Genomic DNA, 17540 nt, shown 5'->3' on the forward strand with positions numbered 1-17540 from the left:
CTTGCCGGCAACTCCTCACGTCGCCTCCGCCACGCTCCGCTCTTGCTTTACCACCCAGTTGCGGCTGCGGACGAGGAGTTCATGGACTAGCTAGGAAGACGACTGGATGGACGAGGACGAGGATGACCAGGCCGCTGCCCGCGAGCTCCCCTCCCCGTACGTGCCCCACATTGTCACCACCGTCGAGGAGGCGTGCGCGGTGGAGGCGAGGCACTGGAGTTGGTGGCGCGCACGAGCGGCGACGATGCGGGCGGCGGCGTGGCAGTGCAGGTTCGAGGCGGCCTGCCATGGCCGGGCGACTGCGAGGTCTCTCAAGGGGAGGCCGACGGACGGCGGTATGGCTGAGTACGTCGGAAAGACGGCTTCAGGGCCGGGCGAACGCATTGCTCTTGCTCGACAGGGAGGTCGAGCACCTACGGCGGCGCGCGGGTGTAGGAGAGAGGGAGGTGGTGGAAGAAAAGAGCTGGCAGCGGTGTCGCGGCGTCGCGTCGTGCTCGTGGCTCAGCGGCCTCGCGTCGGCCCGATGACTGCGAGCTCGAGTGCTCCGGCCGCTGGTTCGCTGCTGGTCTCGAGGTCTCGATGGAGCACGCAGCGTCCTTCTGATAGCGCGGGTCCACGTGCTCGGGCTGCTCAGGAGGAATAGCGCCGGACTCCGGCCAAGGCTGCCGCCGCCATCCCGCACACAGCATGTTTGATATAATGCGCAAGAGAAGAGAGGGAAGAAGAGTCAACACACACATGGCTTCTTCTTCTTCTTCTTCTTCTTTTCCAAGTCAGTTACTGACAAATGGGCCTCACCGGTCATCAAAACTTGCTAATTCATCCATCAGTATTATCTGCAAATGGTTCACTGTAGACGGTGCGTTTTTAGCAAAAGTTTGTGGAACCATGTTTCTTGCTGATCTAGTCTTTAATATGATGGATTCTTGTAAGGGTGTATCAGGCACATTTCCAGACTGGAGGTATGTCACAAGTGGCGGGCACCAGTGGAGCCCATCACCTGTACTTTTTCCCATTAATCAATATCACAGGTTATCTTTATCTCTATATCTTATCTTACTACTCCCTCCGTTCTGAATTACTTGACGCATGTATGAATGTATCTAGATGTATTTTAGTTCTAGATACATTCATTTCTGCGACGAGTAATTTGGAACGGAGGGAGTACTACTTAAAAAGGACATAACGTTCCTTTTCCTGCGTGCCAAAGGACCGCTTTCCGCCCTTCCCTTCCTTCGCCTCCGTTTTCTCCACCTTTCTCCCCATCCTCTGGCAATCCCCACTGCTCTTTCGATTTTATCCTTCCGTTTGTTTTTCATGCATAGTACACTAGTATGTATATCCATGTCCTCCACCGTTGCTCATACCATGCCCAACGCCATCCGTATGCCCTAACACCATTCGGGTTCCTCGCCCGCCGCAACCACTCCCGTTCAAATCGTCGCGGTCGACCACGAGCCACGCGCCCCTGGCACCCCCACCAGCGGCCGCGGCCTCCCCCTCGGCTAAACCCTCCCCCGCGGTTGGGAGGCTTGGCTCCACCTTGTTAGACGTTTAATGGAGGTTCGGCTGAACCAGCAACCAGATCAATTGCGTTGGAAACTTACTAAGAATGGTGTGTTCTCGGTTAAGTCTATGTATCTGGATGTCATTGACTCTAGCGTTGTCCCTTCCTCGATTCACGTTTGAAAAGTAAAGGTTCCCTTACGCATCAAAGTGTTTATGTGGTTTGTGCATAAACAGGTCATTTTGACTAAGGATAACCTGGCAAAACGCAACTGGATGGGCTCATCTAGGTGTAGCTTTTGCGATAATAATGAAAACATCAAAAACCTCTTCCTCGATTGTCCGTTGGCTAAGATTCTGTGACGGTCGATTCATATTGCGTTTAATATTAATCAGCCCACCTCTATCAACATGTTATTTGGACCATGGCTTGATGGGGTTGATTCCGATACTGCAAGACACATTCGTGTTGGCGTTTGTGCTTTACTTTGGGCAGTATGGAACTGCAGAAATGATTTAGTATTTAACAGATCAACAAACATTCACTTTTTGCAGGTTATCTTCAGGGCCACGGCATTTATCCGTATGTGGTCGCTACTTACTCCGACGGAGGCCAGGGAGCGTATGGTTACTGCGTCTACCCGATGGGAGATGGTAGCGCGGGATATTTTCAACCGGTTTGGATGGCGGTCATGTAATAGGATAGGTATGTAGTGCTCCTATTGTGTTTGCCAGCCGGTTGTGGCTTAGGATTTCAGCTCTTTCGAGCTTTTGTTTTTTTTTCACACATCGATACTTGGAGACTTTGTTACTGGATTTTATTTTTAATAATATGAGTCGTATGCATCTTTCTGATGCAGAGACTGGGGTAAACCCCCTTTTCGAAAAAAAGAAAAAAAAACCCTCCCACCTCCGATCCAAGGAGGATCTCCCCCCAATGTAAGCGATCGCCGCCGTAATCTTGGACATAGCAGCCCAGGCGAGTGAATTGCAAAAAGAAAAAAACATACATTTTAAGTTATGTTCCGGAATTGCCACCACATTTCTTGCTCGACCCAAAATCTACCGTTTTCCTTACTAAAATTCTCAATAAACACTGATGATCTGATTTGGACATGTTTAATCCGACTTCTGACATGTCGGGTCCACCTATAAGCGCTGACATGGCACAAAAGAATAACACTGTTTGTTGACGGTTGGGTTGGACGGAGGGTCCACTCGTCAGCAGCCTTGTGTCTCCCAAACCTTCTTCTTCTCTTTGGAGGCATTTCATGGAGCATGTATGCGGCGGGTGTGGTCGTCGGCGAGCGGGCCAGCGCTTGGAGGCAGCCGCCGGGAGCCAGCAGAAGGCGGTGACGAGGCCAAATCGGGTGGCGCGCCGTCCGCGACCACGCGCACCCGCGGCACCCACCCGCGACAGCAGGGGCGCTCATAGGAACCGCGCGCCCAGAGCTCCAGCCCAACCGCGGGCTCGCGGACCTGTCCAGCGGCCACAGGAAGCCACCGGTGACGCCCGGAAGCGACGCGGGGGTGCAGCCGCACGCGCGTGTGTGCGATCATGTACAGAGCAAGCTGAGCTCGAGCTGACCATGGCGGACGCCGAGTGTGGGGAAACAGCGGTGGGAGGCCCAACCTTGAAGAGCTCCGTCCATGCGCGCGCTTCAGTACCGAGAGGGAGATGAGGCGAACGTGTCGCCCTCGTCATCTCCTTTCAAACCGCCCGCCGCGTTCCCACTTCCCAGATCCCCGCGCCATGTGCTTGAGCACGGTGGACTCGTGGATAGCACAAGAGCCATGAGGAGGCATGCCGCTCCACTCCATGCAGCTGCAGCCGGCGCGCATGGCCATGGCGTCCAAGGCTGGTGTGCTCGCCCGCCTCATCGAGGAGCTCAAGGGGCGCGAGTCCCGCTTGGTCCGCTCCCCCGACGAGCTCGGCGACGCGCGCTCACCGCACTTGACGTGGAGGGAGATGGTGCGACTCGGGGCAGCTCGCGGGGGCAGAGGAGGGGAGGCCATGTCCGATGGGACGGGCGACACAGCCAGGGGGTCCGACTGGTGACCACTGGTGGCATGGTGCTCCGGCCGGTGCACGGCGTACTCATCCCCACGCCCTCTGCGCGCAAACCGTTTGATGAAATGCCCAAAGAAGAATGGTATTCTGACGGGCGGGCCTCACAACTGACTTAGCGGTCAACGCAAATGTGGTTGACTCTTTTTTTTTGGCTTTGGTTGTTGCTTATTGTTTTAAATCAGAATGATCGAATCACTTGACGATGGTTTACAGGACGCGTATATATCTCCTGGAGAGACACGACGATCCAGAGGAGGCGTCGGTTCCAGAGAGATGCGTCGGTTGCCGGGACACAGGCGTTCGCGCGATGCAACCGCTTGGCCATTTGGGCAAGGGGAGATTTCCCTTTTTATAGAATTAATCTCAACACTTCCCCTAATCTACGCTTGACCATGTAGAATCATCTTCAGATTCTTCGGGAAGCTCTATCATCTTAAAAGATTCTCCTTCAAAAGTTCTTCATAAAATCTTTGATGAGATCCTGAAACACATACTCACAAAGAAAGATAGCATAATGTGATGTCATTAAAATAAGGATATCTCAAGAAGAGACTCCCCCTGACACCTGCAAGTCCCTAAGTCTTCGCATACCAATTCCATGAACACATTTCTGAAACGTAGAATTTGGTAGAGACTTGGTAAATAAATCAGCAAGGTTGTCACATGATTTGACTTGCAGAATGCTTATTTCCCCACTTTTCTAAAGATTATGGGAAAAGCCATTTAGAAGAAATATGCTTTGTGATATTACTCTTGATGTATTCTGTTTGCATCTGCGCAACACAGGCCGCATTATCTTCATAGATAATGGTAGGTGATCTTATCAAACCCATTCCACATGACTGTTGTATGTGGTTTATCATTCTGCGGAGCCATACACATTCGCATGTTGCTTCAAATAATGAAATTATTTCAGAATGATTAGTAGATGTTGCCACCAGAGTCTGTTTCGAAGACTTCCATGATATAGCAGTGCCACCATGTAGGAACACGAAGCCGGTCTGAGATCTGGCATTATGGGGATCAGACAAATAGCCGGCATCTGCATATCTAATCATATCAGAGTCCTGATTTTTCTGGAACTAGAAAAATAGACCAAGATCCTTTGTGCCTTGGAGATATCGAAAGACATTCTTCACTCCAGACCAATGACGTTTGGTAGGAGCTGCGCTATGTCTAGCAAGTAGATTCACTGCAAATGCAATATCAGGTCTTGTGCAATTTGCAAGATACATAAACGCTCCAACGGCACTGAGGTATGGAACTTCAGGTCCCAGCACCTCTTCTCCATCATCCCTTGGTTTAAACGGATCTTTCTCCACATCTAGAGATCGAACCACCATGGGAGTTTTAGATGGATAGGATTTGTCCAAATTGAATTTCTCCAATATTTTCTGGATATAGGCAGATTGGTGTACCATGATTCTTGAGGGAAGGTGCTCAAGTTGAATACCTAAGCAAAATTTGGTTGTGCCCAAATCCTTCATCTCAAATTCCATCTTTAGGTGATTGCGTGCTTCATCAATGTCCTGCTGCCGATGATGTTGAGATCATCAACATACATAGAAATGATGCAAAATCCTGTAGAGGACTTCTTGATGGAAACACATGGGCAATCAGCACTATTGGAGTAACCTTTCTGAAGAAGGAACTTACTGAGTCGGTTGTACCACATCCGTCCCAACTTCCTTAAGCCATATAATGACTTATTTAGCTTTACACAATACATGTTGCGTTTTGCATTTTTATTCGGGACAGAGATTCCATCAGGAACCTTCATATATATGTCCGAATCTAGTGACCCGTAAAGGTATGCGGTCACGACGTCCATCAACTGCATAGATAGACGATTTTGCACTGCCAAAGATATAAGATATTAGAAAGTGGTTGCACTCATCACTGGAGAATATGTTTCAGTGAAATCAATGCCGAGTTTCTGCGTGAAACCTTGTGCTACGAGCCTTGCTTTATATCTCACCACCTCATTGTTCCCATTCCATTTCCGGAGAAAAACCCATTTGAATCCTACAAGGGAAAACACTGGGAGGTGTAGGTATTGCTTCAGTGAATACCTTTCTTTTGTTAAGCGAGGCATTTTCTACTTGGATCGCATCCTTCCATTTAGGCTAGTCGGAGCGCTTTTGGCACTCAACGATAGACCTTGGATCATGATCAGTGAGAAGGGTATCTGCAATCTTTTCAGCAAAATATATGTCGACAGTCGTAGTCTTACGGTCAAATGATTCTCCAGAATCAACATAGTTGATGGAAATTTCTTGCACCCCTAGTGACTCTTCGTGATTTTCCAACACGATTGAGTCTGGATGTTCCGATGCCCCAGTCAGTTTGTGCACACTGGAACTGGGTTGTGGAGGTTGCCCTTCCACTGGGTGTATACTACCCATCAGGTGTTTGTCAATGTTGAGTTGACATGCATTTACTGACTCCGAGGTTTTTCTCCTCGATTTCCTTTGCTGCTTTCTAGAAGCATGCTCTAGGTCAGAGGCCGTACTACTCCCCCTCTTCTTGGGAATAGGGAGTTGAGTGGTTTTTATTGATACCTCCACTCTTTCCGGCGCGTTTCTGGTCGGATTTAAGGATTTTGTAACACCTTTCAGATCAGTAAATGAATCTGGCAGATTATTTGCAAGATTTTGCAAATTAATGATCTTCCGAACTTGAAGTTCGGTCTCATGGGTACGTGGATCAGAGGATGAAATGGCATGAGCATTCCAATCAATTTCCGGGTATTCTTTCTGGTACTTGAAATCTCCCCCTAATGCCGGAAAATGTTCCTCATTAAATATGCAATCAGCGTGACGGGCTGTGAATAGATCCCCAGTTAGGGGTTCCAGGTACTTGATAATCGACGGCGATTTGTATCCCACATAGATCCCCAACTTCCTGTGTGGGCCCATAGATGTCTGCTGTGGTGGTGAGATCGGGATGTATGCAACACATCCGAACTTACGCAGATGGAAAATGCTTGGAGGATTTCCACGTACCAATTCCAGAGGGGAAGAGCTGTGATATGCAGTTGGCCTTAATTGTATCAAGTCAGCAGCGTGTAAAACAGCATGACCCCAACAAGAGGTTGGCAAGTTGCAATTCGTCAACAAAGGTCTTGCAATGAGTTTGATCCTCTTAATCTATGCTTCAGCCAAAGGGGGATGTGCTGCAAGGCGATTAAGTTGGGTAACGCCAGGGTTTTCCCAGTCACGACGTTGTAAAACGACGGCCAGTGAATTGTAATACGACTCACTATAGGGCGAATTCTGCAGCATTGTCCATTCGAATTGACTTAATTCGACTTTCAGGATAATGGGCTTGCAACTTAATGACTTGCCTCATTATCTTGGCAAATGCATGGTTTCGTGTGGATAGAAGACACACATGTGACCATCGTGCAGATGCGTCAATCAGAACCATGAAATACCAAAAATGTCCAGATAATGGCCGAATGGGACCACAAATGTCTCCTTGAATACGTTCAAGGAACTGAAGTGGTCTAGCTTGTATTTTGAGGTGTGAGGGCCTCAAAATTAGCTTTTCCGTGGCACAAGATGTGCACACAAAATCAGAAGATTGAGGAAATTTCGACTCAAGCAAATTATGACCAATGGAATTGCTAGTAATTTTTCTCAACATCCCTATTCCAGGATGGCCTAGGCGATCATCCCAGGTTTGGAATGCGTTAACATTATGCAAAATTACTTTGTATACAAGATGTTCCACGGGTTTGATGTACGTATAGTACGAACCAGACGATAGAGAAGGAATTTTCTCATGTACCTTTTTGCCATATCCGTCATCTTTAGTAAAGAGTAGATACTCCTCTTTGTTGTCTTCATGGGTTTCAATATGAAAACCATTCTTACGGATATCTCGATAACTGATCAGGGTACGTGATGAGTCGGGATACAATAAAGCATCCTCAATCGTCATTTTTGTACCACTTGGGAGGGTGAATATGGCACGTCCAGTACCAACAATCACTGTATCGCGTCCAGCGATAGTTAGAATATCTCCATTCATCTTTTTCAGAGTTTGGAAATATTTCATCTCCCTCAGTATAGAGTTTGTGGTACCACTGTCCACAAGGCATAATTCCTCTTCCGTCGGATTGTCCCCGTAGAAAACTATATAAAACAAAGAATTTTCGATAAGAAAACCTCGTAGTAATATATAGAATACAATCTTTATTATATCAAATGTGCTGATACAATACAATATAAAGACAACAATAAACTTATGTTCTTTTTACAATCATCACAAGTAGACATACTTAAGTAGATCACGAAGGAGATTGAGGGACTAGTCGAAGTTGCCAAACACGTTGTTTGCGGTGTAGTCAATCAACGCGTTCTTCATTTCAGCAGTATCCTCAGGCAGATAAGGAACCATGGTGTTGCTCGGTCCAGGAGGGACATCGTGCGAATCACCAGCTCCTTTTGCGCTATCCGGATGAAGGTTGAAGTTGGCTTCAAACCTTTTCCCTTGAGGTGCTTTGCGTCCCTGAGATTGCTGGTACAGCATAACCAGATGCTTGGGCATTGTGCACTTTTCAATAGAATGTGTGTAGCATCCACACTTGCTGCAAAGCTTAGATTTATCAAACCTGGGATTTTAAGTGCCTTTTCCCTTGCCTGGGTGTCTAGATCTCCTGTTCCCATTGCGCTTTCGCTTATGCTCAGAATTGGATTGTTTACCTCGAGAGGTACCATTAAACTTTTGTCTATTTGCAACATTCAGATGAACTTCAGGTAAAGGTTGTGCCCCAACTGGGCGCTGAGAGCCATTCTTAGCGAGTAGCTCATCATACTTTTCAGCCTGAAGTAACATGTGAATAAGCTCGGAATAGACAGTGTAGTTACGAGCACGGTATTGTTGTTGGAGGATCCTATCTGAAGGGAGCATAGTAGACAAAGTTTTCTCTATCTTCTCCCCCTCAGTAGGTTCCTTCTCACAAAAGCGCAGTTTGGAACATATCTTATGAACAACATGATTGTACTCACCAATAGACTTGAAATCCTAAAGACGGAGATGAGTCCAATCATGGAGTGCTTCGGGCAGGACTACTGCCTTCTGCTGTTCATACCTCGTTTTGAGTGCCAGGAACAGAGTACTAGGAGATTCCTCCTGTAAATACTCAGACTTGAGTTCTGGATGAATATGGTGCCTTATGATGAATAAGGCAGCATAGTTATGCTGTTCTGTCAGCGGCGTGGCCCCAGTCGGGAGAGGAGTCTCCGGGGGTTGTATTGCACGCGCTATCCCACGGGATGCAAGACTGATCTTGATGTCCATAGCCCATGTAGGGTAATTGTGGCCATTGAGGGCAAGCTCCTCAAACTCTTTGGCAGTCATCTTCGCCTACATGGGAAACCAGAGATAATTAATTTACGGGTAGTAAATTAAAAACCATCATGGTTGTGTAATAAGAATGCAAAAATTTGATACTCAAGTGTAAACTTGAAAAATTCTCAACGTCAATTGTGTGAACATAACACTTTGAAGATCACTTTAGATCTCACAGTAATAGGCTACATTGCCATTACCTTGTGTATGCTACAATTCAGATATAAGGAATACACGTTAGAGGTAATCGTTTGTCGAGAATGACAAAGCGTAGACCTCACAGTAAGAGAGGATAGTCTGCAAATGAGCAGTAGATCACAACTCATTACCTTATGATTCCAAATAAGATGAGGGAGAAATATGCAAAAATTTGCAAGTTTGATATGCGAGAGAAGATCTCAATCGCAAAAACATGTTCAATAAAAATGAGATGTGGTAAACACATGGAACATGTCATTCTTCCCGAATGAAATTCGGTACTTTATTTATATTATCAAGCCTTTGCATAATATAAACACACCAATAATTACACAAATCATAAACTAGAGTAAATCTAGAACTGGACTAAATGTAAGTAGTAGTCAAACTAAGTACTAAACAGTACTAAACATAGTCTAAAACTGCACTAATACAATAATTAGTACTAGACTAATAAAAAAACAGAGAGAGAAAAAGAAAAAAAAATGGCTTGCACGGCCTTTGGCCGGCCCATCCACCGCCGCACCGCATAAAGCAGAGGGGGGAGAGCGATTACGGATACGGGTCGGAGCCTGCACCACTGCTCGATCCCCACCTCTGGTCACAACGCCGCCGCGGGGAGGAGTGGCCGCTGCCACATCCCTTCTTCTCCAGTGGTTACCGGCGCAACCCCGCCGAGCTCTCCTCGTCCGAAGAAGAGGCAACGACGACGGGGTCCAGGCGGGCTCCTGGAGGTGCGGCGCTGGCGAGGCCGAGGCTCGCGGGAGCCCACGAACTAGAGCGGCGGCTGGGGCGGCGACGGCGTGCCCGAAGAGACGCCCGAAGCGCCGTGCGGCGCGGCTGCTCGAGCCCGCTGCCGTCTCCTGCTGAGGCGTGGCGGTGGCGTCAGCGCCCTCCATGCCGGCTCCAAGGAGGACGACTCCGGAAGCGCCGGTTGGCGCGGAGATGAAGGCGAGCGCCTCCTCCTCGTTCACGACGGCGCACATAGGCACGGGGATGAATCTGGGCGGGCCGACGACCTCTGCGGCGGGCGTTGGCGTCGATGGCGCGAGCCACGCGGTTGGCAGAGGAGGTGGTGGAGGCGGAGACCCAGGGGGCGTTGCAAGCGCGGTTGCAGCCCTGTGCACCATGGAGGCGCTCGGGCCGACCACTAGCCAGGGGTCGAACCCCATGGGCACCTGGCCACGGGCGCAGGGAGCACTGTCGTGGGCGCGTCCAGGGGCGAGGGGCGCGTCCAGCGGCGCAGTGGTGGCCAGGAGCGCCATGTCCAGCAGCGCGGTGGCGGCCAAATCGACGGATGGCTTGCATCCGGCGACGGAAACGCCGGAGTCCACCCACTCCATGGTAGCGACGACGGTATCGACGACCATCCTCGCGGATCAGGCGGAGGAAGAAGGAAACGAGGTTAGGCATCTCACCGGCGGTGAGTGCTCCCTCTCTTCTCCTTTCTCTCTCTTGTTTCTCTTTGCTCTCGCTGGCGCTTCTACGTGCTGATAACGTGTTTTAAATCAGAATGATCGAATCACTTGACGATGGTTTACATGACGCTTATATATCTCCTGGAGAGACATTGACGATCCAGAGGAGGCGTCGGTTCGAGAGAGATGCGTCGGTTGCCGGGACACAGGCGTCCGCGCGATGCAACCGCTTGGCCGTTTGGGCAAGGGGAGATTTCCCTTTTTACAGAACTAATCTCAACACTTATCACGATTGCCGCGCGATAAAAATGTGGTTTACTCTTAGTGCCACGTGGAGCTAACCAGTGGACCTGCCATGTCAGAAATCGGATCAAAGCGGTCCAAATCGATCAGCGGTGTTTATTGAGAATTTTAGTAAGGAAAATGGTAGATTTTTAGGCCGAGCAAAAAATATGGTGGCAATTCCCTCAGGCCCAGGCAGGGGCATGGACGCGAGCCTACGGCCCAGTTCTTTTCACACAGGATTCTGCAGAATCAAGATTTTGGAAAATTCTCCCATAATCTGCTTCTCCCAGAATCTGTTGCCGAGTTCTTTTCTGGGATTGTAGGTTGAGATTTTGGAAAGAGTTGTGTGTTGAAATGTTTGTAGTACCCTTAGACAGAAAATGTTTGATGAATTTATTAACACCTTGTTGTTTCTAACAGTATCTAGTCGAATATGAGTACGAAAGTGATTTCCGAATGTCATAAAAAGTGCTAAATATTACATTTAAATGGATTTAAAGATTTGTTCATTACAAAAGTGGATGAACTAAAAAAAGGATAATCTCAAGGTACGAGACTAGAAGCAATCGCCTCGCGTACTGCGTTCATGGTACCATCATCTTCTGGTGGTAGAGCATTGACACCTGTAAACGCCAATGGAGGTTGCACATATGCATCATTGTTGAACTTGTCAAAATGCTCATCACGTAACTTGCTATCACGAATCCAATTATGGAGACACATGCATGCAGTGACAATCATCTTTTGGGTCTCCGGTTTGTACCGAGGTATGCCTCCATCTTCAAGAATTCGCCATTTCATCTTGAGAACACCAAATGTTCTTTCGTTGACATTTCGCAATGAAGAATGTTGATGGTTGAATGTCTCATATATCCCAACTGTGACACAAGTAGTATCGAAAACGTCTAACATTTTTTCCTCCTCCGCTAGTGGAGCATAGCGAAACTTGGCAGCTTCTGGATGTGCCTGTAATCATATAGCACCATAGGTTAATATCAAAACCGAAGCAACATGACTCATTATTTAAGAAATTAAATGACAACAACAATACCTTTATCTCCAATGCCCACCACTCATTTGTAGCTGCAATAGTGTGTGTATGCTCATCTCTTCCTAAGCCAGATGCTTGCTGGATCAATGTCTTCCATGTGTTGTACTCGCTTCTACATACACCCCACCTATTTTTGATTTGCCGGGTCGAATAGTTTCTTCCAGAGCGTTCGTTGAACTTTTTATGCAAATTAGCTTGTCCTATGTCCGACAAATAACCACCGTTGCGGTTATTTGCTCGAACCTCCTCTACGCACGCATTCATAAAAATTGTATGAGCAGCACTATCCCAATTTGCTTTGGGTTCTTTGACTTTCTCCATCTTAAATTAGCATCATCATAGAAAATAGTGTCATGTACCAGGAATTCACATACCAATACATTAGAAAACAATGATATTCATACTGCCATATTGTTGAACGGCTCCAAACCAAAATAAAGAAATGTATACCCAAGTGCCCAACACTAGAATTATTAGTGAAAATTATGCTTGTGGATATCTCTTTCTAGTTCTTCATTTTTGTAAATAGGCAAATAAGCTGTATTCAACAATCAATCCATCCATCCATCTATCTAACAAATCCATCCATCCATCTAACAGCATCAGCAATCTGGGTGCAAAAAATTAGCACCATCCATCCATCTAACAGCGTCAGCAATCAATCCATCCATCTATCTAACAAAAGAAGAACAGAGAGATGGGGAAAGAGGATGCCTCACCGTGGGTGTGGTCTGCACCTCGCGTGGGTGGGCTGCTTGTGGCCGTCGAGGTGCAGCACCGGTGGCCGTCGGCGGCCGTCGAGGTGCAGCGCCGGTGGCCGTCGATGTTGGCGGAGACACGGCGAAGGGGAGGACGAGCAGCGAAGGAAGAGGGGTGACGGAGGGAGATAAGGCGGGCGGTGGCGGCGGGAACCTGGCCGGCGAGGTTGGTCCGGCGGCGGCGTGGCAACCCTAGCCGTCGCTGCGTCTGGGGACTCCTTTTTCCCCCGATGCGAACAGGGTCGAGAGCCGCTCGCTCGTTTCCTCTGGTCCAACGCGTGGATGGGCAGTGGCATTCCTGGTGTAATTTCGCGATGGGATAGGGGTACTCTTGTATTTTGAAACGTTTTTACTGGTGGGACTTGCCAGAATCTCAGGATTCTGGGAAAATCAAGCTTTTTGGGTGCTTTTGGATTGCATTGGGATTTTAGAGAATCCTCTCCAGATTTTGAAAGTTAAAACGAGTTCTTTTGGCTCCAGATTTTTCAGACCAAAATTCTCCATATCCGCTCAAAAGAACTGGGCCTACATGTGGCCACGAAGGGCCGAGGCAGAAAACGCACACGACCCAGACGCAGGCCACGCCGGGACGCCGTCCTAGCCATGACTAATATCGTCTGCTCAAAAAAAAAGCCATGACTAATATCGGATTGACGGCACGCCTCCCGTGTCCTGCACGCACGGGAGCCAAGTGATGTGAGAAGGTGGTATCGATAGGCGAAGACGAGACCTGCAGCGCTGGTGGTCGCACTGGTGAGTCTTGTGCAGACCCGCAATCGGATCGGATCGGATCGGATCCGTGCACTCGTATGGTCTCTCCTTGTCTGTGACTCCCGTCTTCTCTTTTGGCCTTTTTCTCTTAATCTGAATATCTGATCATGTAAGTCGTTCAGTGGTTTGCCATTCTGAATCTCGGCCATTAAAACCATTCAGCTGTGCATCATGGGCGCTCGATGGGGCTGTCCACGTCCGCAAGCTACGAGACAAGCGATAGAGTCCACGTTGCGGTCGCTTCGTCGCGAAGAAAGGCCGAAGGAAAAGAAATAGAGAGGATGCCCCCATCTATCTCGCTTCTCTCTCTCTCGCCTTCTCTTTTTCCGCCACCGCCGCCTTCGCCGGCCGGTTCCGACGAAATCTGGCGGTCTCAGCGATCGTGCTGGCTACCAATCTCCTCCTCTCCTCGCGCTCTGTATGCTCCACTGCATCGATTCGTTGATCCCAACCTGCCGTGCTTGCCCGCATCGGTTTTACCCGTCTAGGGTTTCGGTGTACTCGACCTCCTCGTCGCCGGCGATGCTCCGGTGTCTTGGTCCGGTCGTCTCCGTCTCCTGCTGCACTCTCTCGTGCTGTTGTGCCTCCTAAATGGCGCGGTGATCTCTCCACTCTGAGCTCCGCCGTATTCTTTGTGCGTGGCAGCTGATGCAGCTCTGCCTCCATGGCTCCATCTCCACGATTGTAGCAGCGGCCCAAGGAGGAGCTTCATACTCGGCATGTGGAGCTCGAGACGCGGCGGTGGTCCATGGCATCGAGACCATCCGTCTTCCTCTGCAGAAGGAGCGCGGGCCGCAGAGATGCCCGGCTCCATCCTGCTCTCATGTCGCAGTTCTTCTGCCCGACGAAGAAGAGAGGCGAATAGGAGAAGCATGATGCAAGTACACAAGTTATTCTCTTCTTTCTGAAATTTTCCAGCCTCTCTTTCAGTGCCGTACTCCTGGAGCTTCTCATCTTTGTGTCTTTGTTTCTGCAGATGTTGTTTCTCTATGCCTACAAGGTGTTCGAAGAAATTCCAAGAAGACTGACAGGGAGTTTTTGAATCAGAACATGTATTTGTAGGTGTTATGTCAAAAGACCTAAAATGTAGGCTACCTATGTTGATTATAATAAGGGTTTGTTTTCTTGTATGTTGATTTAGATGTTTTTTTTCAATGTCTTTGAGTAAGCCTGTCATGCCATTGTTTTACTTCAGAGTTTTCAAGTTTGCCATATACCACTTTGTGAGCTAAGAAATACTTATAGTTGACTCAGCCAAGAAATACTTATAGTTGAATATGGTTTGCTAAGCTCCTTGTTTGACCCTGAATCCTCCAGATAAACTCGAGCAATCATACTACAACATTTTCTCAACTGCAATTAAAGTCGAAAGATGGTTTGTAAATGTTCCATGGTTGCTTACTTTAAAACTTTTCTCACATAAGTATGTATTTGGACAGATCATAATGTCCCAACACAAACAAACTTTATGCTCCCTGCAATCTGATGATCCAAGCCATGTCTCTATAGGAATTACTTGTACCGTTAGATCAATACTTCTAAATTTTGGTAATTGTATTTTTTTGGGCTAGCTGGAAAATCAACTTTCATCTGTACGGCCACATAGATATCACCCTGGAATGTGCTTCCATTAGTAAGTTACAGATGCTTATAACAAAATTCTCAACACAAGTAACCACATATGTACCTGAAATCTAGCCCCCCCCCCCCCACCCCACCAACGCTTCGCCTCCCAGCTAGGTTTAGCGCCGCCGCCGCTGCCGCCGCCGCCCCCATACCTGCTGCTCCGTCGTCGTTGCCCACCGGAGGAAGGGCCCCTGTTCAGACCTGCTCCTTCCCCGAGTTAGGCCGTCTGCGCGCCGTCGTCGTCCTCGTACCTTAGTACGCGGCGCTGGAGAGACGGATGAGGAGCTCGAGCAGTTTGTGCATTCATCCCTCTTCCCTCGACCATCGACGTCTACTGCGACAAGATCCGCCACCTCGTCGACCCACCCCGACCCACCTCCTGGGGCGCATCTCGTTCCACTGCCTCCACATCAAGAACGACTGCCGCCTCGAGGGGATCACCAAGATGGCCGATCTGGTGCGCCCCTTCCCACCTCCCCTCCCTTCGCCGCTCGCACTCGTCCTCTAATGGGTCTCCATCGCGCCATCTCTTCCTTGTTGATCTCGGTTGCTGCCTCCGCCTCGTCTCTTCTCCACGGGAACAACAGATGGCAACAAGGAAAGTGGCTCGGCCCAACCATGGCCATGTCGCCGCCACCAGTTGTTTTCTCTGCCCTTCCCTCTGAGCTCCTTCTGATTCCTTCATAATTTCGTAGCTAGGGTTTGTGTGTCCAGTCCACAAGATTTCTTACACCAACGATTGCTTCCATAAATCTATGGTTGCTATGGAGTGGTTTTGGGTACCCATAAGATTCTTACACCAGCAACTAAAGTGGCCAGGATTTGTCTTCATAGAATCCAGGGCTGCTATGGAGTGTTATTTTTGCTGCTGAGTGTACAATTTATTATAAATATTATACGATGAAGTACCAAAGTTCAAAGTGGCATATGATCAGATATTCAGATTCCCTTTGCAGGTTACCAGCAAAAAAATTGTTTTAGAGTATACCTCCAAGATTCTCCATTTAAGATATTATAATTTCAGTGATGATGCCTTATTTCAGGATAATTGGTGTTGTTTTTGCTGCAGCTCAGGCCGGATTTTGGATTGCAAGGCTAAGCATGTCATCTAAATTGGTATGCTTACATAGAATTCTTTCTGTATTAGTTCTTTTGCAATCTCATTCTATCTGAACAACAAGTTTAGTGAGACAAATGCAGAAGCTGAAAAGAAGAAATATATAAACCACATTGAGGAGTTAGTCCAATGAATGAGATGGGAGCCCTTCAAAGTCACATATACAAGCGATTTATGTTCAAGCTTTATACGAGCAGGCAATTGAGTTAATCGGGAAGGGGGTAGCCTATGTGGATCACCAGGTTCATTTTATCTTCTCCTTTCTTTATCATGGTATAATATGAAGTTTGAAAGGAATAGGCATGTATATCGAGTCCTTGACAAATAAGTAAAGGCTAACTGGTATATGATGCTAGATTTTAGAGCAAATTAAGAAATACAAGGAAAAGAAGATGGATAGTATAGTTAATCTGTTGCACACATCTAAAATTGTTGGATGATTTCATTTTTTTAGTTCCATAGATGGGATTCAAATATTTACATGCATGATATATCACATATTTTAGAATATGCTTTTCCTTGTATCCTTATTATGCTAATTGGGATTCGAATAGAGAAGCCATGACACATATCCTTTGTTCTTTCCATTTTTTTCTAGGAGTTCTTTCAATTCTCCTATGCTTGGGATCTGTTTGATTGATGGACCTTAAAGCTCATGCAATAATGCATGAACTTGTCAAAAGGTGCACATTCTAAATCAGTAATAGTGCTTCTACATTAAATTATCCATCTTCGGATGGATCACTATTTACTAACTACTGAGTCATAAGCACCAAAGTTTGGGGCGTGTGTTAGTATCCCTGTGACTTGGCATGTGCAGAAAATACACCATTTCTCTTTATTTGCATCTGTTCTTGACATTCTTTTGTCGTCTTGATACTTCATAAGTAATCTGACAAAGTCTAGGTAGTTGTTTTACTCTTTGTTGAATTCATTTTTTATTGTGATACAAAGGAAATAATGTAAATCATTAGGATTCTCCAAGAGTAAATCAGACACCTATCTTGCTTATAGTGTCCTCGCTGAATTAAAAAGCTTGGAAATGTAGATGCATGATCGTTTTGGTGAGGGATGACATACGGATATGGTTCTTTTGGTTTTGCTACGCCATGATTGTTATTAGGCATGTATGTACAGTTTGGACTATTCTTTTACCGAGGCAATTTTGCAGATTTGATTCCATTTGATGTATTAAGTAAAATTTTCTCATTACCTTGAACTTCTAATTCCATTTGAATGCAGATTTGATTGTGTCTTGAAGTAACAAAGAAGAAGGGTGAGTTTATGTTATGCACTAAGCACAAAAAATGATGCCATTGAGAATAATTGATCTGCTATGAGTAAAAGGTCGGGTCAATTCCTATTCTTTGCTTTCTTTTAT

At 47.3% G+C, this 17540-nt stretch overlaps 1 protein-coding gene and 1 long non-coding RNA gene across 2 annotated transcripts; one reads left to right on the forward strand and one right to left on the reverse strand.

Moving 5' to 3' along the window:
- Positions 1-11286: 11286 nt before the first annotated feature.
- On the reverse strand, positions 11287-12542 carry LOC125540686 (L10-interacting MYB domain-containing protein-like). Its single transcript, XM_048704275.1, has 2 exons — positions 11888-12542; positions 11287-11802 (listed from the first exon to the last, which is right to left on the reverse strand). The coding sequence occupies exons 1-2, from the start codon at positions 12206-12208 to the stop codon at positions 11380-11382; spliced, it is 744 nt and encodes a 247-aa protein (XP_048560232.1). The 5' UTR covers positions 12209-12542; the 3' UTR covers positions 11287-11379.
- A 3499-nt stretch (positions 12543-16041) lies between these two features.
- Positions 16042-16842, forward strand: LOC125540687. The gene is made up of 3 exons (XR_007297360.1): positions 16042-16158; positions 16243-16401; positions 16758-16842. It is a non-coding gene; the product is annotated as an uncharacterized LOC125540687 (long non-coding RNA).
- The last annotated feature ends 698 nt before the right edge of the window (positions 16843-17540 follow it).

Source organism: Triticum urartu, chromosome 2 (genome assembly GCF_003073215.2).
Source record: "Triticum urartu cultivar G1812 chromosome 2, Tu2.1, whole genome shotgun sequence".
In the NCBI taxonomy this organism is placed as follows: Eukaryota; Viridiplantae; Streptophyta; class Magnoliopsida; order Poales; family Poaceae; genus Triticum; species Triticum urartu.